General features: G+C 37.1%; 1 protein-coding gene across 7 annotated transcripts in view; it reads right to left on the reverse strand.

Annotated features, from left to right (window-relative positions):
- OSBPL1A (oxysterol binding protein like 1A) overlaps positions 1 to 23,763 on the reverse strand; it is a 63,011-nt gene extending 39,248 nt beyond the window's left edge. The window contains exons 1-17 of one of the 7 annotated variants that reach the window (XR_005554879.1): positions 23,611 to 23,763; positions 22,854 to 23,037; positions 18,873 to 18,998; positions 16,860 to 16,945; positions 15,425 to 15,499; positions 14,968 to 15,079; positions 12,893 to 12,978; positions 12,531 to 12,675; positions 10,808 to 10,875; positions 10,685 to 10,729; positions 9,236 to 9,309; positions 9,074 to 9,137; positions 7,778 to 7,873; positions 7,030 to 7,155; positions 3,913 to 3,994; positions 1,784 to 1,890; positions 1,680 to 1,691 (exon numbers count right to left, since the gene is read on the reverse strand). Coding sequence is in view for 6 of the 7 variants with exons in the window: in XM_039328576.1 (XP_039184510.1) it covers positions 1,680 to 1,691; positions 1,784 to 1,890; positions 3,913 to 3,994; positions 7,030 to 7,155; positions 7,778 to 7,873; positions 9,074 to 9,137; positions 9,236 to 9,309; positions 10,685 to 10,729; positions 10,808 to 10,875; positions 12,531 to 12,675; positions 12,893 to 12,978; positions 14,968 to 15,079; positions 15,425 to 15,499; positions 16,860 to 16,945; positions 18,873 to 18,993 (1,299 nt within the window). In the remaining variant the exon portion in view is untranslated. Of the gene's footprint in view, positions 1 to 1,679; positions 1,692 to 1,783; positions 1,891 to 3,912; positions 3,995 to 7,029; positions 7,156 to 7,777; positions 7,874 to 9,073; positions 9,138 to 9,235; positions 9,310 to 10,684; positions 10,730 to 10,807; positions 10,876 to 12,530; positions 12,676 to 12,892; positions 12,979 to 14,967; positions 15,080 to 15,424; positions 15,546 to 16,859; positions 16,946 to 18,872; positions 18,999 to 22,853; positions 23,038 to 23,428; positions 23,449 to 23,610 lie in introns of those variants that run through there. The other 6 variants (XM_039328576.1, XM_039328578.1, XM_039328574.1 and 3 more) reach the window with 6 other exon arrangements.
- Positions 23,764 to 27,664: the final 3,901 nt, after the last annotated feature.

Here is a 27,664-nt window from a genome sequence, read left to right on the forward strand (position 1 = left end):
TACAGTATGTACTGTGCCTGCTCTATGGAACAGCCTCTGCCTTGAAATTTAATTGGTCCCAACCTTCTTGGCCTCTCAAAGGCTGCTAACCTTGTTTTTTTTCTTAGGCATTAGGATGAGCAAGTTGGTTTTCTATTTTTCTTTCTTTTTGTACTGCATTATTTCAATAGGTTATGGAAGTTTTAATCCTACTTTTATATGGATTGCTTGCTGTTCAGAATAATGTATTTAAGATGGGCAACTACATATTGTTATTTATTTGCAATTATGTATAAATTATTCTGGCTTATCACATACAAATATTTCCCTAATTTGCTTTTAACAGGATATATAGTCATATTTTTCCTACTCCAGCTTTTATGGGCTCACAATGAATTCGTGTAGTCAGCAGTGCAATTTGCAGTGAACACAAACTTTCTCATTTCCACATCCAAATTATTTAAATAAAATCAAAGCTGAACATGCATCTATTACAGAATGATGAATTCAGTTATTACTTTAAAATCAAACCATATCCACTGAAACTAAGCTTATAAAAAAACAAAAAACCCCTTTATTTAAATCTGTGATTTATAGGATTATGTACATTTTTATCATTGTATGTCAAAAAGTATATACTAGAGCAAGAAAAGTTCAAAAAAATCAACCAAAAGTATCAGTGAATTGTTAATTTCCTATGAGGAACTGCAAGTATTTGGGACTATTTAGAACAAGAAAAAAGCACCTTCATTTGTAAGAAAATAAATATAATAGACATATTTAAAATTATGCATGGGGTGTGGAAAGTGGAGAAAGAAATTTGTATAGCTCTAAGACAGTGGTTCTCAACCTTTTTAATGCCGTGACCCCCAACCGGTCATAAGTCGAGGACTACTCAACCGGTCGTAAGTCGAGGACTACTCAACCGGTGCAGCACCGTTTGCAGAATGGGACTTTTGGCGGGCTCAGCAGGGCAGAGACAGCTTCGACAATTCCTATTGGCTTTGGAAAGCCAATGGAATAAGACTCTATTCAAGAGAGTCTCTTCTATTGGCTTTCAAAAGCCAATAGAATAAAAGGGAGTAGCACAGCTAAGGAAAAGGGGAAAAATGGCGGACTGCATTGTTTGGCGACCCCCGTGAAATGGTCGTTCGACCCCAAATGGGGTCTCGACCCACAGGTTGAGAACCACTGCTCTAAGACTATAAACCACAATTTTTCAATGAAATCAAATGAAATAAGATTGAAGACAAACAACAGAGGTATTATTTCACACAACATACTTCAAACTGTAGAATCACTAGAAGAATATGGGAGGGGAACTATTAACTTGGACAGCTTTTGTGGAGGATGATGAGCAGTGTAATTAATTTGCTCCAAAATGACCATAGAGCTCTGATAGTTGTTAGCTCTTAACCCTTTATCTTCAATTTCTAACTATGTACCATCCAATTTTATCTATTTTCTAGGAAGTCCTTTATCAATGAGTTATTATTATAACATTGCTCTGCTATGTTTCCAAACATTTGGGAAAGTTTCCCAGGCTATGATCTTGAAGAATTTCTATTTAATGCTCCCCACATGTTTTAGTCTACAGTCCCATTATCTAAATGGCTAATAATCAGTTCAAAACAGCAGCAGGGCACTGTTGGAAAAACTTAACTTATTACAGTACAACACAACAATAAGAAATAAGTTACCGGAGTGCAGAGCTGGAATGAAAGAAAAAGAGCTTGGGTAAATAATGCTTCTATTCTTGGTTTATAGATAACTGTGAATGTTATTCATAAAAATTATGGCATACCCCTTCTTGCCTAGTGAAGAGTTTGATACAGTTACTTAGGGTTTCACAAGTTTCTCTTGCTGTTTTAGAGATTTCTTCAGCTCTCTTGAGAATCAAAGTAGGTAGTCCTAAAAAAGAAGCATAAAGGTATTATGTTTTCCAATTGTTGTTGCACTTGTATTCTATGTAAAATAGTACGGTACTTGGCTATCCCATAGAGGCAGAAGCTAGCAATGTACTATACTGTCCCACTCTGAGAATTATACAGAATATGTTTGAGAAAGGAGACGTTTTGAATAGATTAATTTTAGTCTGAATTAGGAGAAATGTTTGATTAATAGTAAAATCTGCAACTGTACAACAACTGAGTTCACAAGTTGTCTTGTATTGTGCTTTACTTAACAAGGTTTACTGAATACGTAGCAACTAATCAGGTGTGTGCCACAAACACTAAACCAAGCACCAAATTAAACCACATGGTTTAGCACACGGGTGTCAAACTTGCCACGTCATGTGGTGTGTCGCAACGTATCGTGACTTTTTTTGCATTGCTGGAGCTGGGGTGGGCGTGGTCTCTGTATGATGCAACTGGCCTGTGGGCCGGCAATTTCACACCCCGGTTTAGCATAATGTAACCAATATCATAGTAACCAAGTACTTGTGACACCTTATTTGAGCTTAGACTGATTTGTTTTGTGTATCCAGGAACAAATGTTTCTTTTTATTTATTCTTATTAATAAAAGTTCCTTTTTGAATAAAAAATATGTCTTAATAAAAATATGTTTCAATTACGTCTACTGAAACATTAACTGATGCAATACAAGTATCAGTTCCAAACAGGGATTACTGAACATTTAAATCCATTTCAGCTCTGACTTGGGAATCAAGTTTTCCATTTATTTATACAATAACTTGAATTTAGATTCTTTGGGCTGCAATCCATGTAACGAAAACACACTTTTCTGTTATTTATATCACCAAGATTCCCCCATACATTTTATTAAATAATAAATTTAATTGGGTATAGGTAAGATAGATGTGTCTCCTTGCTATCTATTTAATTCCATGTAGTTGCACATTTTATAAGCTATGAGATATGAAAAGCTGTAACTGTTGTATTCTATGAGCAATGCAAAAATCTTGAGCCTTTGACAAGTGGAGTCTTTTATAATATATTTGAAACTTACATTCTCAGCAGTCCTCTTCTTTCTACATTATATTACATAATATTTTTAAGAGTTTATCATTCAAATCCTCATAGTAAATTAAAATCTCACGGAGTAGCATGAGATTCAGCAATATTATTTCTTGAAACAAGTCTAGAACATTGTAGGATATTGAAGCAAATTTATCTATTCTGCTTTTGGTTAAGTGGAAAGTTTGGGATCCTCCTGGATAGTAGCAGTTACAAACTTTTTCACATTCATAATTTAGCCATGAACAAGCCATGTGGTGTTTAGCATTTGAAAAAGGAGTTTTGTAACCTGAACAATTCCTTCAGAAGCAGCTCTCAGCTGCCTCTGCGGTGAGTCTTGCAAACACAACTACTTTAAAAATTAGGGGGGGGGGATGATTATGAGTTTTCATGAGATATAAAGCACCTCTATTGAAAATACTGCACAGCCTTATGAAATAAAAAATGAAAACAAATTATGTACACCTGCACTTTCCTGTTAATAGTTGAAGTTAACAAATTATGATTGGCTGTATTGTGAACCAGGAATTCTGACTGGTTCTAAATCATAATTTTTCTCTGGTTTGTTATTTTTGAAACATGTAGTCCCTAACTTATATGACATGGTCAACAAACTGTGAGAGGCTCACAGCTTGTTAGCTATAGTTAATTATAGGCATTTGAATTTGATTATGCTATTTGGGATTTATTTTATAGCTCAGTATGACATGTCAATGTGATTGTAAAACTATATGAAAAATGATACTTATATTATCTATATGATTATGAGACTAAATAAAAAGACAGTGATACAGAAACATCTAAATTAACAGTTTACCAATAATTATAGCCTAATCAAGGTATTTTGGAGAGCAGAACAGTAGTGACTTATGTTTATCAATAAACAAGTTTGCCAAATGGATTTAAATATTTTTCAGATAATCTGTGTAGTTGCTTTTTGATTACAAAAGTTACCTTGGGGGTTATCAGATGGAGTAATCATAGATTGGAAGCTGGATATTTCTTTATCTAGTTGTTGATGGCAAGACTGTGCAATCTGGAGAGGGAAGACAAAAAGGATTTAGCATATTACATAAAAGCTTCATATAATCATAATAAATAATGAATGAGGTGGGAGGACAGTTCCAGAAGCAGAGGAAGCGACTCAAGATGGCATGCATTACAATAAATTTCTGCCAAACCAGGAAATACATTGAAGACTTTAAGTTTTAATTAATCAGCAAATAGCAATTAGTGATTATTCTTTTCCTTATGCTTCAATCCTGAATTATATTCCACTTTGAGTATTTTTTTATATTTGCTATAATCACCTTGAAGAATCAGAATATTTGATCACTGATTTCCAATAACCTTTTTAGACACTGTATTATCTGCCAACATCATTCTATATATGAAAGTTTTCCTGCTGCAAATGTCTGCACTGAATGTATCTAAGTATGTATGTCTCCAGAAACAGTAACACTGAAATGACATCATGCTGCAACTTTCATGCTAAGTGATCTGGCTAATATAATGCCAAAATTAGGTTACAATTTCTTCTACTTTAGTCATTTAATTTAGAGATACCCATATTGGAATTGCATAATTCCAGATGACCACTAGATGGCAGGAAAGTGATACGGAAAACTAACTCTTTTCAGGGAGTAAAAATTATACATGCTCTTAATTTCTGAATAAAATATCATTACTCATAAAAAAGTGTCTACTACAGGTAGTCCTCAACTTACAACCGGTCACTTAGCAACCCATTTGAAGTCAAAACGGAGCCAAACAAAGTTACCTATGACCTGGATTCAAAGTTCAAATTGCAGGGCCACCTTATACTATGGTCACAAGATTCCCTTTTGGGTGCTTGACAGTTGGCCTGCTTTTATGGATGTTTTCAGTGTCCCACAATCAAATGATCACAATTTACAATGTTTTTTTGTCTAAAATAAGTGTGCTTTCAGTTTCTGGCAAACAACAACAACAACAACCCACCCATTGCAGACAATGTGTTCATTTAACAACCAAACTTTGCTTATTGGCTGAAAATTTGCTTAATGGCCATGGTGATTTGCTTAATGATCACCATAAAAATGTGATAAAATTGGGTCAATGATGACCTGCTTAACAAATGGTATGACTTACACTGTAATTCCAGGCTCAATTAGAGTGTAAGTTAAGGACCAGCTGTAATTTCACAGAAATACAACAGTTAAAAAGTGACATGGCGGTAATACCAATTCACCATCAAAACTATGTTCATATGATGATGATTTGTTATAGTTGTCCCATTCCAAAAGTTCTAGTATTTACATTAAAAAGTCAGTCCCTTCTTTGATCAAATACTCATTATTGAAGAATGGATATTACATGCAACTTTGTGTTATATTTTATTGCTAGAAGTCCTGCAAGCTCAGTATATGCACCAGCTTTCAATTATTAAAGCTCCTGGTTCCACCTAACCAAACATATCTGCATTGCTTGACAGAATTAGAAAACATGAGTGAGGAGACAAGTATTCTATTCTTCCAAACAAATGACCTCAATTTTCTCTATACCATGGGAGAAAAACCTATATATTTTTCCTAAAGGTTGCTGCTATTAGGTATACAGTACCAACATACTTCCTCCCATTTAAGAAAAAGGACACAATTATTCTGAGCTAATTAAATTCATGGACAAAGCTGGCATACAGGAATTAGGAAAGAGACTTCTATGGGAACCCAAAGAGAGACATACAGATACAATGAACTATGAATAATTTCTCAGTTGTTATTTGGTTTTGTAAAGCCTATGAATATTAATATAAGAATAATTCTTAAAGTCTAGAAAATATTAGCGGTGGAACTACTGGTTTTGATCATAAAAGTTTCCCCCCCCTCCAGAATAACAATGCAGACAGTAACAAATTACTGTCTTAGACAATGGCTATTTTCTAAACAGCTGTTGATAGATTCTGGCATGGAATAATCTAATTAACATATTAGAGTATGATAATGAACAACTTTATTAAAGTTCAAGATTTAAGCAGGAGGGATGAGCTCCCTCTTCTGGCTAGAAGTAGCAAAAACAAAGCAAAACAAACAAAACAACCAATATAGGGAACCCGTCTTGTTTTCCATTGAATGCCAGAATTGTTTATTACCCGCCTCTATTATTTTTACAATAAATTACAGTATCCCCCCAATTATGTGGTGGTGATTCAGCACTTGACAACTAGCTCACAGTTACAACAGTTGCAGTGTCCTGTGGACATTTGGCTATCATTTGCAATCTTTCCTTCTGACTTCCAGCAAGCAAAGCCAATGGAGAAGCTGGCAGGAGGTTGCAAGTGGCGATCACGTGACATTGAGCTTAATGACCACATGTGATTTGCTTAGTGACCACAAGTGGAATTGCAGGAACTGTTGTTGTAAATTGGAGTGGTCATGTGATGTTGTGTTTTATGACCACACAGCTTTGTGGTGGAGTTTCCAGTTCCAATCATTGATGTTAACTAAGGATTACTTGTATGTAGTTTAGCATTTTAGCCATATTAGACCAAGGGAAGAAATTCTAGAATCTGGCCCTGCCACTGAAAATGTCCTTCTGTAAATGCCTGATGATGTGCTGATGGACAATACAATCATATATTAAAGACCACAGTCTTAGAGCTGAAGCCCTTTGAAGTCAGAGTATAATAGTGAAAAAGTATGTCCAGAATTTTTCCCTATATTCAACCTTCTCTTCAAAACATTGGTGTATTAATCTAAAATGTCATTTTAGAGGTAACACTCAAAACATTATTGGCTTTGCCAAACTACAGCTTCTACATCCACATCTGAAAAATTTACTTAGGACTTGAAAACCCATACTATAAAGCTATTTTGCACATAACTGGGTTTACTGTTTTATAATACTGTGCATTATGTTCTACTACTACTATGCTGATTATTTCATGGGGGAAGAAATCCAGAATTCTAAACATATAATTCTATACATTGTCAGACTAGGCAAACCTGATGCTTGTCAAATATTTTGATCTATAGGTTCCACAGTCTTTCACTAGGTTGCTTGAAATAAATAAAAAAGCTTCTTCTTTCTTACTTTTAGGGAGTCTTGTAACTCAGCAATAGATGTTGCATCAATTTCTTCCTCATCATCACTTTGTTGTTCTTGGGTACAGTAGTGTGTGCTGTATGCTGAATGGTCTTCTATTGCATGTATCCAATTCTGAAATAAAGTGGGACACAAAAAATGAGTTTAGCTAGAACATACACGTGTGATATATGACACCTTTTATAGACTGAAGGACACAACTGATCTCTGAGTATGTGCCAAATGCTTCATTCCAAGATGTGGAGGGTCTCAGGACAAAGACTGATTTGAATTAATTTTTTTGCTCAACGATAATTTTCCCTATATTTAATTTTTTTCCTTTTTCGCTCACTTAAAATTTTAGAGGCAACTTTTGCATGGCGCTGGAGGTTCCTGTGAGATTTAAATTCAATTGAACTCTGGCCTAGAAGTTAAGTGTCCATGCTATTTACAAAACAAACCATAACGGCTCTTGTTCATACCCATCTGCAGGCAACAAAGTATGAATGCCAAACATCAGATAGTTGCAACAAATGTATTGTGATGAATTTGAGTTACTGAAGATTGGTTCCCTTTTATGAAAGACTATACACTATACTCTGAATTTTTAAAACAGGAAACGTGCTAACATCATATGGGCAGCATATTTTATGCTATTTTCTATTGCAGGTTTTACTTGGTCCATCAAAAAATTGAACACACATTCAATGGAACTTTATTTTACAAGTTAACTAGAATTAGTTGAAGAGGCACTTACCTCTCTTGTCTCTTGACTGCTCTTTGGAACTTTAAAACTGTGAACTGTATTGTCAAAGCACTTGATGGAGAAAAGACAGCCATCTGCATTTTTTACCTTCAGTAAAAACCAGACAGCAGATATATAGACTGAATAGATGCATCCTATGCTTATTTGCAAAATTTGCAAAACAATTGCCTGGACAATTAACAAAGCATTATAGTTAAGTTTAGCTTTGTTTCAACACGCCTAGATTTTCTGTGTAGTTGCTTCAAGTATTCAAAAATGACCAGTGTATAAAACAAAAATGAAATTTTATAAAAACAAATTGTAATTTCTATTTATCTCCCACTTGAATATGCATGCTAACAATTTCTCTTTGGAAAAATATGAAATAAAAATGGGTTAATACTTTAAACTTTTAAAAGACTCTTCTCTCCTGCACTAAAAAGTTACAACCAGAAATTCTAGTTCAACCCTTTCCTTCCGCCCACCAGATAGATTACAAATGCAAACTCCAGAACTCTACCCATGGACAGAATGCATTAAGTGAAACAACATGTATTTAGGGTTGTAAGTACAATTCAACAAAAGCTCACATATGTGGGTGTGTGCCTGCAGAAAAGGGAGGATTACAGGACAAAATATTAGAACTGAATATTCACGATCCTGGGAATTTGAACGTTAAAAAGATAATAAGCATAACTGCGAAGGTTATCTGTATCTGTAGTCAGGAAAACAATATATACAATTTCTGCTGGCCAAAAGAAAATGCTTCAGTTGTTCCCTTTCCATTATTTGCAAAAGCAAAATAGAAAAATTGGGCAATATGCTATTGGCATACTGTAATATACAAAAAAATATGCAGTACTCATTTGATTATACTGATTGCAATAATGGTGATCCTATCTCAACCTTCTGTGTCTGTATTGCAAGTTTTGATTTGATGAAGTATAAATAAATTCTAAAACGTACATTTTATACATTTAAAACATTATAACTGCTATATCATTGGGAATATAATATTCATCACCAGATGATAATCCACCTGAAACCACACTTTATCTAAAAAGCTGTACAGTCAATAAAAAAATATTTTCAAATACATTCTACATTTTCTTACAAAGTTTAAGTCGATCACAAATAGAAATAATAACAGTGTAAAACCAAACACCAGATTATAATATGCTTGGAAGGTAGTTTTGGCTAAAAAATAAATTGCTCTGCAATATAATTTAACTATTTGAACTTGACCTAAATCAACAACACTAATCCATTTTATTCGCACATAAAAAATATATTTCTAAGTTTGCTTACCGTGCAAATGGCTTGTGTTAAGTGCTTGCATCCTTGACGATAATTAGTGTTTCCAGCATCAGCACTTCCAAAGGAACAAGAAATAAGGGGACGGGAAGAAGTAAGTAGTTGATCACAATAATTTTCAGTATTCCATTTTTTGAGATGAAATTTTACACTTACTGTTTTTGATACCAGGAGAGGACACCATGTTCTAGGACCACCCAATATGGCTTCCATCCAAAAAATCTTGAACTCTTCAAAAATAATTTTAAAAACCAACATAAAATTATCTATTTTTCATAGCTAGTAATGTTTGCAGTAATCAAAGCCCATCACACAATTTAGTTATAAGAGTCAATAAGAAGAGCAAGTAAGATCATACTAATGCAAGTACATTGCTATTTGAGTTACATTTTCTCAAAGGATAGAAATTTTGCAACCACTTGCTTACTTGCAAAATTAAAATCTAGTTAAACTAAGGAGGCAATATGGGCTTCTGGGATCTACAGGATTGAAACTGAGTAATCTAAAGCAAGTTTTTTTCTTAAGGAATAAAGTCTGTGGTCTCAATTATGCAATGATTGGCAATGCTGTGGGAATAATACTTATCCTACTTCTAATGTTAGATACATTATTTTAACTCAGGAAAAATTGTTTGAAATATAAAGGGCTGGATCAGCCTATTTCTCAGGCAACTAGCCTGGAGGGACTACCAATAATGAAAAGCAATGCTAGAGTTTAAATCCATATAAAATCTGTAACTCCCCTCTTAAAAAAAGACAAAACTAGGTTGGAATGATCTGCCCTTGAGCTATTTTTTGCTTGTCCAATCGTAGAGGAACAAGTTATTCATTTGGAGTCTCTCAAGCTACTACAATTAATGATTTGCCAGCCCGTGTGCCCTTTCGGTCAGCACAATATTTGAGTTTTCAAATATTTCAAATATGTCTTCTTTTGGAAGTTTTTGATAGCAAATGCTAATAGTTAATTCTACTGTCATTTAGCTCTTACAGACACAAAGTTGATGATAAGACACCGGCTTCTGGAATAGTAGCAAGTTCCAATTTTCATTCAATATAAAATTAAGAAGCAAAGTTTCAAACTGCGTGTATCACATACAATTGCTTCAACTGGTGATGATGCATAAATAGTTGTAGCAGCCTAGTTCAAACTTGCAGTAGTCAGCAGATTATTCAGATGTTTAGTTGAGTCCCACTTAGTGGGCTGAGAGGAAGGAAAATCCAGATTCAGGCAGAGATTCAACCACAAAGCTCACTGGTGAATTTAGTTGCTATCTCCCTGAATCATCTACTTAACAAGAATTGAACAGAAACCCTGAACTTCTTGAATGCAAATGCAATTATAAAACACATAGTGGGGGGAAAAATATAAAGAACTCAACATAGATAATTTAACTATTAAGCCTGCTTCTGCATCTATGTCCTCTCTTAAAAGTACTGCTTTAGCAAAGGCAAGTTGCCCAGGTTATTGATAAATATTCTATACTTCTTTTGACATTAACATAGAAAACCCATTGACTCTATCTCAGCTTACAAGAAAGATACGATATTAAAGTTTTATAATAAATCTTGAATATTAAAACAACAGTGGAGGGAGAAAGCTAGGCACCTTCCAGAGTAGTCCTTCATATCGTTTCAGGATCTTGTTGGTCACCTATAAAACAATAAAGATATCAAGATTCATATTTATAAAGAGTAATTGTAGTTTTAAGAGATGGTCTGCAGTACCCACCTTTGCAATGCCCCCTCCAAGCAACTGTTTCATTTCTGCACCTTGGGCTAAAGCAAGAGGTGTCTGACCTGTTTAACAGAGTAGATTGATTTATCTTCACATATCGGAATCAGAATCAATATGGCAACAACAGCACAGAAGTTGTTTAACAGAAAACAGCTTTTTAATAAAAACATAGGTTACTTGTAGGTGTCTACAACAAGCCCACAAGGAGGTCAAAATGGCAATGCATCATGTCATAGTCACACAAATGATGCAATTTCATACTTGTGTCATGTTGTCTGCCACAGGTACATAAGTTGTATCATTGGCATGAAGATGTTGTGATATGTCATCACTGTCCTTCTTGCCCTTCTACAGATGGCTGCTCTTCTGCCTTGATGCAGAAGTTAAATGACATTTTATCTCAATTGCCTCTTACATATTTCCAAAATATCACACAAACATAGCACTGTACAATTTTAGCATCTGAAAGGTATCAGATATCAGATAAAGTAAACAGCAAAATTTGTTTCAGCAAGATTAAAATGTATTTAATAGAATGTAAACAATTAAAAGCCAGTTTGGTGTAGTGGTCAAGGTTCCAGGTCAAAAACTGAGAGACCGTGAATTCTAGTCCCACCTTAGGCCAAAAGCCAGCTGGGTGACCTTGAACTAGTCACTTTATTTCAGCCTTAGCAAGGAAAACAACGGCAAAGGCGCTTCTGAAAAATCTTGCCAAGAAAACTGTAGGGACTTACCCAGGCACTCTTGAGAATCAGATACAATTGAATGGAAAGAAAACCCCTACTTAGTCCACAGGTACTGAGGTGGGGGATAAATTGTACAAATAAAAACTGAGCACATATGTGGAATCAAAACACAGGCCCCAAATCAATAATAAAGCTCAGTGTAGAATTTATTGAATAGTGGGACTCTTGCAGACACAGGGATGTACTCATATTTATATATTTCACAAAGGAGGAGAAAATGATAGTCATGCTTGACTTACAACAGTTCACTTAGTGACCGTTCAAAGTTACAATGGCACTGAAAACAGTGATTTATGACCATTTTTCACATTTACAACTGTTGCAGCAACCCCATGGTCATGTGATCAAAATTTGACTCATATTTATGACTGTTGCAATATCCTGGGGTCAAGTGATCCCTTTTAGAGACCTTCTGACAAGCAAAGTCATGGGAAAGACAGATTCACTTAACAACTGTGGCAAGAAAGGTCATTAAGTAGGGCAAAATTCACTTAACAAATGTCTCACTTAGCCACAGAAATGTTGGGCTCAATTGTAGTTGTAAGTTGAGAACTAGCTATATAAGTAATACAATCATAATTAATAAACCTCAAATTACTTGCCCAACCTTCTACTGTTGCTATCTTCATGTTAAGATTGCCTTTTTAACGTTCCAATTAACACACATTTCTTTTTATGTTTTTGTTTTGCCAATACGTTTCTACTCCTCTAAGAATTTGTTCTCCTCAAAAATGGTTTCATAAGAAGTGTAACAGGGTTAATAGGAATTTGTGTTCAGCAACATCTGGTAGTTATTTACCAAATTTAATTTCATACTGATTAACATTGTATAATACAAAGTCGCAGGTTTTTTTACAATGCAAAATATGTATAATTGGCTCAATTGTAAACAATATACTTTATTTCTATTTGCTTTACTTTTACATTTGTAGGGGACAGCTGAACTCATTAAATGAAGGCATGTTACGTACCATTTTTGTTCTTTATATTAGTATCTGCTCCACATTTTAGGAGCTTCAAAGCACAGTGCTTATGGGCACGATAGGCTGCACAATGCAACGGTGTGTTTCCCATCTGATCAGTACAGTTGATGTCAGGAGGATTTGATCTGTTTAACTACAGAGAGTTATAAAAACATGATTTATTAAAGCGATACACTTTCAGAGTGCTATCTGTTCAGATACCCTAGGGACAGCCAACCAGGATTAGAAGCAAAAAATCTTAATTAGCCCTCTTGATCATTCCACTAGGTTTCACCTCTCTTTCTAGTTTTCAATAAGCATTTAGCATTATATTTCAAAGTAAGATGATGATGGCATTATGTATAGTATACCAGTGCAGCAAGTTTTCCAGTTTCTCCTTCTCGTGCAGCTTGAAGCAGGAGTTCCTCGAGCTTTCTTTCTTGAGTCCTTTCCACAGCTAAATAAAAATAATCAATTGAAACAATATCAGAGTTTTGGATTGTGGGCTTTGAGAAAATAGTAATCCAATTCAATAGTGTCTATCATGGAAGCAGGCAGTTGGATTCTACTCTTAAAGTTTGTTTCCCTTGGTAATAGTAGCTGTAGGATCAGTACAATGAAACTACATGATTTGCATGCATGAACTCTCAAACTCAGATCTCAGTATTTTCAACCGTACAAACAACTTATTTAGCAGTGCTTGGGGAGCTCTGGATCAATCCTTAAGTTGCACCTTGGGTTACTTGAATGCATATCCTGAGCTGATGTTTTTAAGTGCTCAGTTGACCGCCAAGGAAACAACCTTGTATGCAATATATGCAAATGACTGCCACCACAACCTGACAAAACCACATGCTTCTCTTCTTGGTATCAGTCTCATCATATTGTGAAACTCAATAGCAGTCTCAAACTATTAATGTTAATGACATACGAAATTCCAAACTACAAGGGAAAATGTAAAGGAAGGCAAAATTGAGCAGTCCCTGTCAGCAGTTGCCTGCAGAGAAATCTTAACTATAGGCAGTATTGAGTAGGAAGAGAATTGGCAAAAATTAGATACTGTATTATAGTTCTGAAATTATTTCATCGGTTACCTGCTTTCCCACATTAGAAAGTGAATACGTAACAGTAGCGCCACTAGACAAGGTGTGATTCTAAATCACATTTATGCACCCCCTCCTGCCAATACAAAGTTTGTGATTTTTTAGAGAACCACACCCCGATAAGGGTTTATGCTACACTAATGTATATAAACAGACAGCAAACCCTACATTCACACTGATGTTACCTAGCTGGGTAATGAAATGTCTCAAGCCAACAACCAGGCTCAAAGAGCATCAAAAACTTTACCATTTTAGAATGATTGGAAGACAGTGTTAGCATCTCCAAATTTGATGCCCAAGGTCACTGCTTACTCAGTGTCAGCCTGAAGCTAGACCTACAGTTAGTGTTTGCTTTTCCTTTTTGTACATTTCTAACTCTTCAAACTTTCCCTGTGAAGTTAGAACTTCCTTTAGATTACAATACACTAGCTACGTGTAGCTCATATTGTCAATCTCCATATTTCTCCTGGGGATCTGCATGCTTTTGGCCATGAGGAAATCTGATAATGCAGGATTTGTCAGTTGATGGAAAAGCCTTCTATTAGATATGTAAAACTAACTTGTGTAACAAGCCGAACAACTTCAGTTTCCTTTACATCCATGGATTCACCTACATTATTGCAACAGTAAACAAACAGATCCCTTTCCTAGCTAAGGGAAAGGATCTGAGTAAAGATGCCCTACACATAGAACGTATCTGCTATTATGCTTATATTTTGTTCCTTATACATCATACAATAAAGGCTAGAGGATTCTTAAGATAATTACAGACTGAAGAATCTCTGTACTTTCATACATTCTGACATCAATCTCTAATCTTAGATCATGCTGCCAAGGGGTATTAGTTTTTTAATCACAAACACATCGAAACATGAATGACAGTGTTCAAACCGGTCAGTCCTAGAAGAGATCAACCCCGACTGCTCTTTAGAAGGCCAGATCCTGAAGTTGAAACTCAAATACTTTGGCCACCTAATGAGAAGGAAGGACTCACTGGAGAAGGGCCTAATGCTGGGAAAGATTGAGGGCAATAGAAGAAGGGGACAACAGAGAATGAGATGGCTGGATGGAGTCACTGAAGCAGTAAGCGTGAACTTAAATGGACTCCAGAAGATGGTAGAGGACAGGAAGACTTTGAGGAACGTTGTCCATGGGGTCGCGATGGGTCGGACACGACTTCGCAATTAACAACAACAATCCTCAGTCATCTTGTCCAATTACTATCTAAGGAAAAAAGCCCTTTTCTGTACTGAATGATGAGATTGAGTTAAATAGCTTTAACAAGCCCTGCTAGAATTTTAGTTCCAATTATCTCAAATTCATACATGATACAGAATGGATACCTTCCAGCATCTCTCTTATTTCTTTATCATGGGTAACTTCTTTTGCAGTCTGTCCATTCCCGTTCACAATGAAAGTATCAGCATCACATTCTAAAAGCAGCATAACCACCTCCTGAAAGACAAGTTTAGCATCCAGTATCTTTTATCTTGCTTCACATATTTCTTTTCAAAAAATGGATCCCATTAGCAATTTAGAAGAGGCTAAACAGCAATAGAGTTTGTTTTCACTTAGTAGGTTATATAAATCCACACTGGTTTTTTTATTTAACAAACCTGATTAATGATTCCATAATTTGAAACTGTGTGAATCAAGCCACATATTCACTTCTAAGTGCTACATGCTAGGTTTAAGTCAGAAAGTTGGTGAATAAAACATCTAATAAACAGGAAAGACTCAGGATAAAATAGCAGAATTCTGAATTTTAGCTATAGATGAGAATGAACTCATTCCTTTTACCTTGCGTCCTGTGAAGGATGCACGATGCAGTGGAGTGTCCCCCATATCATTTAGCACATTTACATCAGCACCAGCCTATTAAGAGAGATTGTTTTTCAGGAGCATCTGGCATTCAAGGTAGCTATCAATAAAAATCTGGCTTTTAGTGACATGATACAGATAGTCCATGATATACAATCATAATGGGGCATGCCCACTATGTTTGTATATTTGCAATAATTGTAAAATAGGTTGCAGGAGCCCTGGTGGTGCAATGGTTAGAATGCAGTATTGCAGGCAAACTCTGCCCACAGCTTGGAGTTTGATCCTAACGAAGCTGAAGATTGACTCAGCCTTCCATCCTTCCAAGGTGAATGAGGACCCAGATTGTTGGGGGCAATATGCTGACATTGTAAATAGTATATATATCTAAGTGCTATTGCTGTTGTTCATGTAACCAACCTGATTTTATGAACCTTTTTGCAACAGTCATTCAATGAATCCCCATGACCCTTAAGCAAACAGAAAGCCAATTAACAGTTTGCTACAGATGTGATTTTGCTGAAAACTGGGAGTGCTGGTTTTTGGTAAAACTGTCATAAAATGTGGTAATGTGATTGTGGATGCTGCAAATAGCTATAAATGAGGATGTGTTGCTGAGTGCCCAAGCTTTGGTTATATGACCACATAGAGCAGTGATGGAGAACCTTTTAGAGACCGAGTGCCCAAACTGCAACCCAAAACCTACTTATGCATTGTCGGGTGCTGGGTGGGTGTGGCCCATTGGGTGGGTGTGGCCCATTGGGTGGGCGTGGCTACAGTGGTAACAGCAGACTGGGTGGGACTAAAAAATTCAATCAATCAATTCCAACTTTGCAAGATTTTTTTTTTCCGTGAGAAGTTGAAATTGACTGATTGATTGAACCTTTGTTTTTTTGTACACAGCAGCGGAGGCCTAAAGAGAAAAGGTTTTATAAAACCCAGCTGAAGGCCTAGGACTGGGGCGATGGTGCGCGTGCCTACAGAGAGGGCTCTGAGTGCCGCCTCTGGCACCCGTGCCACAGGTTCACCACCACTGACACAGAGGATCATAAATCCCCTTTTCAGTCAGTTATAATTGCGAATGTCCTAAGCAGCTGGTCATAAATCAAGGATTATTGGTAGATCAACGCTCTTTGGAAAACCTTTCTTAAGGTAACAAATGACCTCAAACAGAGGTTTCATGTAGATGTTAAATTGGTAGTGGGGAGGGTGGTGAAGCTTCAGGCAGGGCCACCTAACTTTCTTCATAACATTATTATGCTTTGGGAGATATTAACTTTCGGAACTATCTTAAAACAAACTTTTTAGGTTTTGGTTATCCATTCAAGGTACTTGGTATCTAAACAAATCTGCCACATTTGCATCTCCATTTTTACTGTAGATATTAAATATTGGAGATAATAAGCTGTTATACCTCCAACAAATCCTTGACAACGTTGGTATGTCCAAAATAGCATGCAAGATGAAGAGGTGTCCAGCCAAAGTTAGATTTGCTTCTTCCTGGGTATACACAAGTGAAAAAACATTGTTAGATTACCCTTTTTAGCAATATGCCACCAGGATTTGGATATTATTGTTTACATGCACTTTCACAAACAGGATGCAAAACTAGCAGTGAAGTCAACATTTACAACAAAATACTATTCAGCACCTGAAAATCAAAAGGAAATTGAAAGGATTTTTATGGTAATTGTCTCAAAATTAATTAATAAGTGGACACTAGGAGATAACAATAGCAAAAAGTTAAATAGATCAATATAGGAAAATAGCTGTACTGTTCAGTCTAAGATAAAATCAGTAACCTAGGTGGTCGTGAGTCAAATATTATGATATAAAAATTATTAATTGGCATACCTGATTAAAAGGAAATAATAACCAACCTGCCTCATAATGTGGTGAGAATAAAATTGAAGCAAGCAATATTTGGAATGTAAATTTTAGAAATATAAGGAAAATATTTCTTTTCATAGTTAAACTGCACTTTCATCAAATGTGGTGGCGGTCACTAATTTAGACTAATTTAAAAGTGATTGGACAAACATATGACCAATCTGGCTATCACTACCTACCAATCTGATTGGCTGCAGTATCATCTAAATTAAAGGTAACACGTCTTAAATAAAAAGCTTTCAGTAAGCAGCAGCAGAAGGCTACTTACATAGCCCTTGACACATGACTGTTCATTTAATAACAGTTCAAAACTATGATGGCCTTGGGAAAACGTATTTATGACCTGTCCTCACACTTCGGACCATCGTTTCAACCCTGTGGTCATTTGATCATAATTCAGGGGGTTGGTAACTGACTCCACATTACAGGAGTGGTTGCAGCATCCTGTAGTCATGGGATCACGATTTGTCAACAGAAATTCCAATCCCAATTGTGATTGAAAGTCAAGGACTACCTGTACTCGCCTACTCATGTCTGTATGCTCCCTGAATGCAACTGGTTCACTGCAGTGTTAAACAGAATACCAAATTACATGGCCTGCAGATTCAGCAGAGTTCTTCTTACTCTCCCTTTTGCATACACAAGTTCTAGATACCAGATGGTGCTGTGGTGTTACATCCATTCTTGAATTGAAGGACTCTGGATAAAAGGAACCTCTGTGCTTAATTACACCTATGGTATGAAAAATGAACAAGCCTCAAATGTGTTAAAATAATATATCTTTCACTGGCCATGAAGACAAGGAATTAAGGGAGCTAAGATTTAATGCATTTGGAAAGCCAAGAAAAGCTAATTACATATTATGTTCTTGATCTACAACTATAATGGAGCCAACCCATTATAGTAACAAGAAGTGATACCAGTTAAGTGAGACAGCATTCCTTAATGACCTCTGTTCTCCCTGATGCAGTCATTAAATAAAGGTTGTTTAGTGGAGCATGGGATGCTGCAGGGGTGGAAGGCCTAGCACAGACTCAGACCTGCCTGTCCCAGGCCTTTCCCACTGAGATACCCCGTGGTCTGCTTCCTGTCCCTTGGGGTGCTCAAAGCCCTTGGGTCTGCTTCCCCCACCAGGTCTCCATGGATGTTTTACACTGACTTGGACCTCCTCCCCAACCCCACCACTCATCATGCATTAACTTTCGAAGATCTCCAGAGTACAAGGCTGCTGTAACAGCCATAACTTCAAAACCCGGTCATAAGTAGGGGCTCTGTTATAACTTCAGGTGGCTGCTTTGTTAACACTTAATACAACTATTAAGTGAGGACTACCTGCACTATAACAAGATATCTGGCCTGCAATATTCAGATTTAGATTTGCTATGGACTTGTATAATTGTTTTACTTTCAATAAATAATAGGATATTATAGTAGGTTTCTTCCAAAGGTACAAAACATACATAACCCCCCACTCCCTAGCCTTAATAACAGCACTTCTACATAAGCCAGGTAATTTTTTAAGGTAGTTTATACCAACCTTTGCAGTTTATGTTAAAAATAATCTCTCCTTTTTTCATGTTTTCCAATAGCTGTCGAACGTCTTCACTTTTACCATTTCTAGCATCGTGCAGAAGCTGCTGCTCTGCTTCTGTGTTCATCTTTGCTAAAACACAAATATTACTTTATTTAATCTCTTAGATGTGTAATATCCTGAATGTTGTTTAAGGCTGCTAAGAATTACAAAGAACAGCAGAAGAATTAAAACTTCAAATATAGAAAGAGCGTACCTAATAATTAAAACATAAATTAGTCTAAAAGACAACATGAATTAAAACAGGAAAAGTCAGCCCAAACTGAATAGTCTCCACTTGGCACAGAAAACTACTATTAACCAAAAATCATAACCCAAAGAATAATTTCTTACAGATAACAAACTGGGTTCTAAAAAAAATAACCTTTGATGGCAAGCAGGTACTCTCAGATTCAGAAAATTATGTTCTTGTTTGCTTCTGGAGTGCTGTTCTAGAATTCACAAGTTTTTAAAAATGCTTTTTGTTATTTTATGAACACAGGATCATCTAATCGTTTACTGTGAATGCTGTTCATCAGATATCTAATATTAATTTTAAACAATTGTGTTAGTGTTATCACAGCATTTTAATTAGCTTCTCATTCAGCCAGCAGATCTAATCTTTTAAATAACTTGTAGTGTATCTGAGAGTAATACTGGTCATGAGAAAAGGCTCAGAGACTTCTTATGAGTTGTATTAGTAGGGCTTATATCCAAACATTCTCTAAAACATTGCTAATAAAAAGCTATTTATCAGCAATGCAATTTATTAGCAATTCATAAATTCTATCCAAATTAGTAAAAGGCTAATTCAAATTCTACAGAGTCTGACACAGAACTGGCAAGCTAATGGTATTGATCGCAAATCAATATAAAAAACACAGGATAGTTCTTTTTAGCCCTTTGAACATTTTCAGAGGACAGTATGACATGAATTCTCATCGGTTAGGTTAACAAAAAAGTGCCATAAAAGGTTTCAAAGGTAACAACCAATACCATGAATTGTATCTAGATCAGTGGTTCTCAACCTGTGGGTCGGGACCCCGTTTGGGGTCGAATGACCATTTCATGGGGGTTGCCAAACAACGCAGTCCACCATTTTTCCCCCTTTTCCTTAGCTGTGCTACTCCCTTTTATTCTATTGGTTTTTGAAAGCCAATAGAATAGACTCTCTTGAATAGAGTTTAATTCTATTAGCTTTCAAAAGCCAATAGGAATTGTCCAGGTTGTCTCTGCCCTACTGAGCCCGCCAAAAGTCCCAGTCTGCAAATGGTGCTGCACCAGTTGAGTAGTCCTCGACTTACAACTGGTTGAGTAATCCTCGACTTACGACCGGTTGGGGGGTCGCGGCATTAAAAAGGTTGAGAACCACTGATCTAGATGTTTATTAGGATGCAGGGCAGCTTATGAATACCAAGCTATGCCATAACCAGTTCTGAAACAACTCTGGTTTCTGGATAATTTTCAATGGTAGGACCATGGTTGCCAACTACAATTCCAGAAAGACCCAAATCCAAGGGGTCCCCCAAATTGCACTCTAGTTGTACACGGGAAGTGTAACCTATACAGGTTCAAAAGTATAAAATCCCCAGAATCAGGCATCCCAAATTCCAAGCCACCTGTACTTGCTAAGATTGAGCTAAAGGCCAAACATTGTATAGATCCAGTTGGGTATCTGTAGCATCTGGGTTTTCCTAGCAACATGGTAGGCAATTCCACCATTAGCTTCATCAAGCTCTGGGATTCAAAGGCAAGACCATTTGGCAATTATTGCCTCCAAGAGGCCTGTACACTGATCTGGGGAAGGGAGGGTGGCAGAATCTCAAGGAGCTCTGGGATATGAAATGGCAGAAACTTAGAATATCAGTGGCAATAATGAGAAATGGCCTAGGTCCAGCTAGCACTGTGATAATAAAGACAGCAACTCTCTGTTCTTATTGATAAAGCGAAAGATTACATTTCAACAAAATATCTTCAGCCAGGGGTAAATTACCTGTTTTAATTCTTATTGCAAATGTAAAATATTGCACATATCATCACAACAAGCAGCATTTAGTAGGAAACCATCAGAAAACATCAAACATCCAACTTCTTATCCTATATATGAATTTGTCATAATTGCAAAACATTAAAACCCTGTTCCTTTGGCCGCACTTGGAAGGTCTGTCAATTAACTAGCATGTCAGCAGATGATGTCATTGTTTTTCCAAATGCTTAAAATCTATTGTAGTTTTATACTTTCTATGCTAGAAGGTTAATCTTTTGCTAGTTTTAAAATGGGGTGGTGGTGGTAAATAACTTTCTGAATTTCAGGAGATTTAAAATTCTTACGTGAATTAGCAAGTGAAATTGAATGACTTCTATAACCTGTACTTTCTGTTCTCTTGACCTATCATTAAACATTTCAAAATATGCTTTGGGGCATACTTGTAAACTCCCAAATCAGCAGTAAAGATAACACAGGCCGCAGGAAATGTCTTACGTAAACCTAATGGCATAATGAATATTTCATTGTTATTAATTTGTCCACTTCACACTGTACCTGCTGTAAATTTCTTAAGTAACACCTTTTGTCTCGACATACTAACAAAACAGCTTTTGCTTTAAGCAGCAGCATTTTGTTTACCCTCTAAATTCAATTTGGAAAGTTAAGAGTGGGTAATGTCCCCTTTGCTGTAAACAAAATAAATTTCTGGTAAAAGCAATCAGCTAGAAGTCTAATAGCTTCTGTATGTTGCAAGAGAATTTTGCAACTTTAAGATACATGGACTTCAACTCCCAGAATTCCATTGTAAGAGAATTATTTTATATGTTGAAAGCAGGGCTGCTACCTTTATCTTCCGTCAGTGTGGGAAGTTTTATCACTTGTCTAATCCCATGAATTCCTGCAATCTTCACAAGGAAGAAACATTGAATATAAAAAGAGGGTGACTCCACTTGCAAATGCTGAATCCTAATACTATCTGCTAAGCAGTTAGAGCAGTGGTTCTCAACCTTTTTAATGCTGCGACCCTCAACTGGTCATAAGTCGAGGATTACCCAACTGGTCGTAAGTCGAGGACTACCCAACCGGTCATAAGTCGAGGACTTTCCCTGCCTGGGAGCGCCGCGCATGCGTGGTGCCGCCCCCTGCACCAGCCGAGGTGTAGCTGGCAAGCGGCAGAGATGGAGCAGGCCGATCACCGGCTGGGCCACCAGCTGGCCCAGCCCAAGGGAGGTAAGGCATCCGCCAGGCCCCATGCGCGCCAGCAACCCTCCCTGCGCCTGCCGGCCTCCCATCTCCCACCCCTGGCCCTCTTTTACTTACATTTTTAATAGTTGCTCAGCAGGGAGGGGTGGAAACTTCCAGACAGCTCGCCTTCGCTCCAGACAACTTGCAGCACCGTTTGCAAAATGGGACTTTTGGCGGGCTCAGCAGGGCAGAGACAGCCTGGACAATTCCTATTGGCTTTTGAAAGCCAATAGAATTAGACTCTATTCAAGAGAGTCTATTTTATTGGCTTTCAAAAGCCAATAGAATAAAAGGGAGTAGCACAGCTAAGGAAAAGGGGGAAAATGGTGGACTACGTTGTTTGGCGACCCCCGTGAAATGGTTGTGGGTCCCGACCCAAGGTTGAGAACCGCTGAGTTAGAGAGTGGTTCTGTTGAAATCAGTTCACGTATACTTAACATTTTGCTTGTAATATCATCCAGCACAAATACAAAATAGACGGAATTCAATTAACTTGTACTTAATGCTGCTTTGATGTCAGCACGGGACTTAATAAGGATACTTTTTCCCATAAAAGAATGCATTTCATTATCATGTAAATTATATCAATACAATGTCAGGTCAAAATATTTAATTTCATCTAAAGTAATTTCAGGGAAGGAAACTAGATGATTGAAATCACATTTTATTCTAAAACTTAAATATGTTATTCAATCAACTTGTGATATATCACTTACATCAGCATATGCAGCGGTTGGCAAGGAATACGAAAGACATATGGTTTTCTAAGATGATGGCATTTTCAGTATAAAAGTAACTGAATTCGTTCTTTGACGCATCTACATCCAGAAGCAAGAGACACGCATAGGACAGATGTTGGGGGAACACCGCCTACCGACAATTCTTGCGCTCGAAGTTTAGCTGAAAGGGAAAGGGGGGGGGAGAGAACTAGTTATTTTAAGTTAAACTTTACTAACTGTACTATGGCTCTAGAGGTTTTCACGAAGTAGACGGCCTGAGCAATTTGCCAAGCAGCTGAGACAGTTTAGACCAGAAATTATAACAGGCGCGCTCTCCGGGTTTGGAAAAAATGTCAGGCTACCTTCCCCCACGCACAGAGTCCCCCAAAAGCCGCTAGGTTGGTGTATACGCAAGCCGGGAAGCAAATTACCGCTTGCACGCAGTGAAAGTCAAGCCTCTCACTTGGCTTCTGCAAAATCGCTAAGAAGGCGCGAGGTGTGGCTTGTCAGCTGGGATGCAAACAAAAACTATCCCGTTCCATCAAGAAGCGCTCGGCACTGCAAACACGAACCTTTGCAAAGCTCCATTTTTGGGGCGCAGCCCACCCAGCCACTAGGCTCGAGGCATTTGGTGCTACCGGATCACGCGCGTAAATACTCCCCACGCTCCCTGCCCAGTCTTAATACGTTTTTATTACAGTCCTGCTCTTGTACGACGGATAGGCCGCCCCAATCAAACACGACTCCCGCTCACCGCTTCGGGCAGCGCCAGGCCCCCCGCAATTCTGCCGAACCAACCAAGGATTCCTCCGCCGGGACTCCGCTAATCGTTGTGGGCACCCTCCCCTTTGACCCGCCCCCTCCCGGGCTTTTATAGTTTACCCTCCGCTGCACGTGACTTCGTGCCCCGGAGGATTCCCGGCCACTCCTTCCCCGGCCGCTGAAGGGAACCGTCAGAGAAAGCGGCGAGGGCCAAGCTCCACCTAGCGGCAAGCCAAGTAAAGCAATTCGCCCTGTTGCCCAACTTCTCACGCGGGAACCACCAACTTTTTCACAGGAAACAGCACACTTTCTGGTAAGCAGGTTCCTTGGTAGTTCAGTAGAAGTAGCCCTCGACTTACAACCGTTCACTTAATGACAGTTCGAAGTTACAAGGCACTGAAAAAAATAATTTATGACTGTTTTTCACATTTACCACTGTTGTAGCATCCCTATGGTCATGTAATCAAAAGTTAGATGCTTGGGAACTGACTCACATTGATGACAGTTGCAGTGTCCTGGAGTCCTGTGATCACCTTTTACAACCCTCTGACAAGCAAAGTCAATGGGAAAACCAGATTCATTTAACAACTGCAGTGATTCACTGAACAATTGTGGCAAGAAAGATTGTAAAATGGGGCAAAATTCACTTAACTAATGTTTCCTTAGCAACAAAATGTTGGTCTCAATTGTGGTGGAGGATTATCTATAGTCTAATTTATAAGTTGGGTTCTGTCAATCCCTTTAAGATCAAGATGTCTGAGGTACAAACAGCATAGAAAATGGCTTGTTTATATGTAAGGATATAAATGATGCCTTCATTTCCCTAAAAATCACTTTCTTGTTCAATAACATAAATAAAAATGGAAATAATTTAGTGAAAAGACTACACCAGTATTAAGAATGGGATAATGAATGATAATACATTATTAATAAATGTTTAATGGGTCTTACAGAGCTTTGGGGGAGAGCAAATTGCTGCTATGGTTAAAAATAAATGGAAATTTGATTGCATAACCTTGCTCATAACTGGTCTGTGTAGTTTCAGCATGGGAATCAGTCTGCCAAATCAGACTTAAACTACAAGGGGAGATAATTTTGCAACAATTCCATGATAAGGCTGGGACTCAGCTGAAGTACTAAATGTATTAAAAAGGATTGTTGAATCATATGTCAGGATGTTGAAACAAAATAATTTTAATTTTTCATCAGATAGTCTTGCAAAGTAGGTCAGGAAAAATTGTTCAAGCTTACACTAGCATATCTCATGAAGGCCATATTTAATCTATGGCAACTATTTGCAAATTAAAATGATGCATAAAAGAATAATGCATTTAATTTTTTAATAAGTGATGCTTGAGTTATGTTCATTTATATCATTTATATCAATTCATAAATGATTTTAATAGCACATACATTTTAACTGAATTATTTTAACTGAAATAGTTAAAATAATGGCAGTCTTTGTTTAAATTACAATTTCCACAATCCCTGACAATTTGGACAGAATAACTGGCTGATAGGTGGATAGATGGAGCCCAACCAACTTTTAAGAGCAAGATTCCACATGGATGAACTATAAGGATTATATTTGCAGCTTTGAGTAGGTCTTTATAAATATTGGAGTAAAAATAGTTGTGTACTGCAGGCAGCTTATACAACTTGCATGTTTCATATCGCCTTTCATGTTAATTCCTATCTTAACCCAAAATCAAGTACAACTTACTTATATTATTTATTCTATATTTATGCTTATTGCTGGTTTTTGCAACATATACATTTTTTCTTATCTATTGTTTCTTCTTAGCTTTGATCAGATGCAGGAAAAAAAGTCTGATCATAAAGACATTCCAATTGGTCATAAGTTGCTTGCATTCTGACAACCTGGTTTCCCTGCAATCCCCAGAAGTATTTTTTTTCCTCATGAGCCTTGGCATCAGTGTGGATTTGTTGTCGGAAAGCCTCATGGAAGGTCAAACTGGAGTTTACATTCACCCATACTATTATCCTGGGCACCCGCATCCTCTTGTTCCGAATGGGGTTATCTGCTGGTCCTGGACTTGAACAGCAGATAACAGTTGTGCCTCAGATGGCCTTTGCACAGCTTTGTATTGTGCACCAGTTGTGTCTGTTCCTGGACCAGGACATCCTCCTTAGCCACTGGTGTCTTAACTACCTGCCTATTGGATTACTGCAATATGTACATGAAGCTATCCTTGAATATTTGAAAGCTTCAGCTGGTGCAAAATGCAGGTATGGAGGTAGTCATGGGTGCCGATTGCTCAGCACATGCAACACCTCTGTTCCCTGAGCTACACTGGTTAGCAGTATGCTTCTGGGTGAAATTCTGGTAGCTGCATTTAAAGTTCTTCATGGTTGGGGGCTGGGTTATGTGCAGACCATTTCTCCTCAGAGATGTCTACCCATCCTGGTTGGATATTGCAAGTCCCAGGCAGCTTTCATGTAGGTTGATAATTAAGTGTCATGGAGGGTGGCCAGGTGGGGGAAATGGTCTATATCACTGTGGGCAGGGGTTCTGAGGCATTGTGTAAGATAGATGGGGGAGTAAAGGTGCCATGAAGGCAGGGAAAAGGACTGCCAGTTCAAATAGATGCTGAATGAGCAGTCATTAACCAAGAACTAACTGTACATTCTTCCATTACATTAATCCAGACTAAATCTTTTGTATTCTCTTGTTTGGAGAGCTATGTGGATTTTGAAGAAAGAGTTCTATTTCCACATAGATAATAAAACTGTATTTTAAATGTAGTGAAATATAAGGAACAGGAAATGTTCCTCTGAGAGTAAGATGAGTAGTCCTAAATTTGATAAATTAATAAATAATAATCTTTCAAAGTTTTGGAAGAACAATTCCACCAGTAGAAAAATAGTGTGTGAATGTGAATATGTAAAAGATGAACACGTCAGGAAGATGAACATATATCTATTTATATAGAATGCTGTACTTCTTGCCTAAAATTTTAGCAAGCTCTTTCCATTGGAAAATAATTAATTCATGTCAAAAGTCAGTTAAATACTTGGATATTATTTCAGATATCTAAATAACTAATTCCACCATCTAGATCTAAGAAAAGTAAAAAAAAATATCCCTGTGCATAAATAAATTGTGGAAGCTGCATTTTACATGCACTGTAATATTTAGGTACATTTATGATCAATGGCCATTTATTAAGGTGCTATATTCTGTCAATCAGATCTGATTATATGGATAGTTCCATATAACAATAGAGAAAGTGTCTGTACCATTTATTTATTAGGAAGAATATCACTTGAGCTTTGTATCAAGCAAAGTTGTTTTCATTTGCATACAGATGTGACTCCTCAGTGTTATTTATTTGTAAAGGCATACACATGCAGGCAGAAAGACAGTTTGTTACTTCTGGTTCTATTGCATAGCTTAAAGATGTTTTTTCTACTTAGCACTTTTTTAAAAATTGCCCCTCACTGCATGAAATAAGTGGATTTTAAAAAAATAAATAAGATGGTATACCTTTTTTAATGAAAGCAAAAACAATACCCCTTGAAAAGTAAAATAAAAACAAAACATGAAAGAAACTAGTATATTCTGCTAATTCAGAGTGGCCCTTACTCTGAATTGTTTAGTTTCCCAACTTTCATAATCACCAACTAGTGCAGGGGTAGGCAATCTTGGCTCTTTTATGTCTTGTGGATTTCAATACCCAGAATTCCTGAACCAGCCATGCTGACTCAGGAATTCTGGGAGTTGAAGTCCACAAGTCATAAAAGAGCCAAGGTTGCCTACCCCTGAACTAGAGTATTCCAACCAATGGGGGGGGGGAGACAACTCTCCTTTACCCATTAGTACAAACAGCAATATAGAAAGAATCTTTTATTATAACATGCATTGCATTTTCATTTACGTCTATTTTCATTGCCTGCATAGGATCGATATTTGTCCTGAGAATAAGTAACTGTAATACTTAGGTTTAGCAAGAAAATATGTTTAAAATCAAGTTATATAAGTGTATTAAATTCTTTTCATGCGGTTTGGTCTATTAGTTTTATAC

The sequence above is a fragment of the Crotalus tigris genome, unplaced genomic scaffold (genome assembly GCF_016545835.1).
Source record: "Crotalus tigris isolate CLP2741 ecotype Arizona unplaced genomic scaffold, ASM1654583v1 scf7180000024382.2542628, whole genome shotgun sequence".
Taxonomy (NCBI): domain Eukaryota; kingdom Metazoa; phylum Chordata; class Lepidosauria; order Squamata; family Viperidae; genus Crotalus; species Crotalus tigris.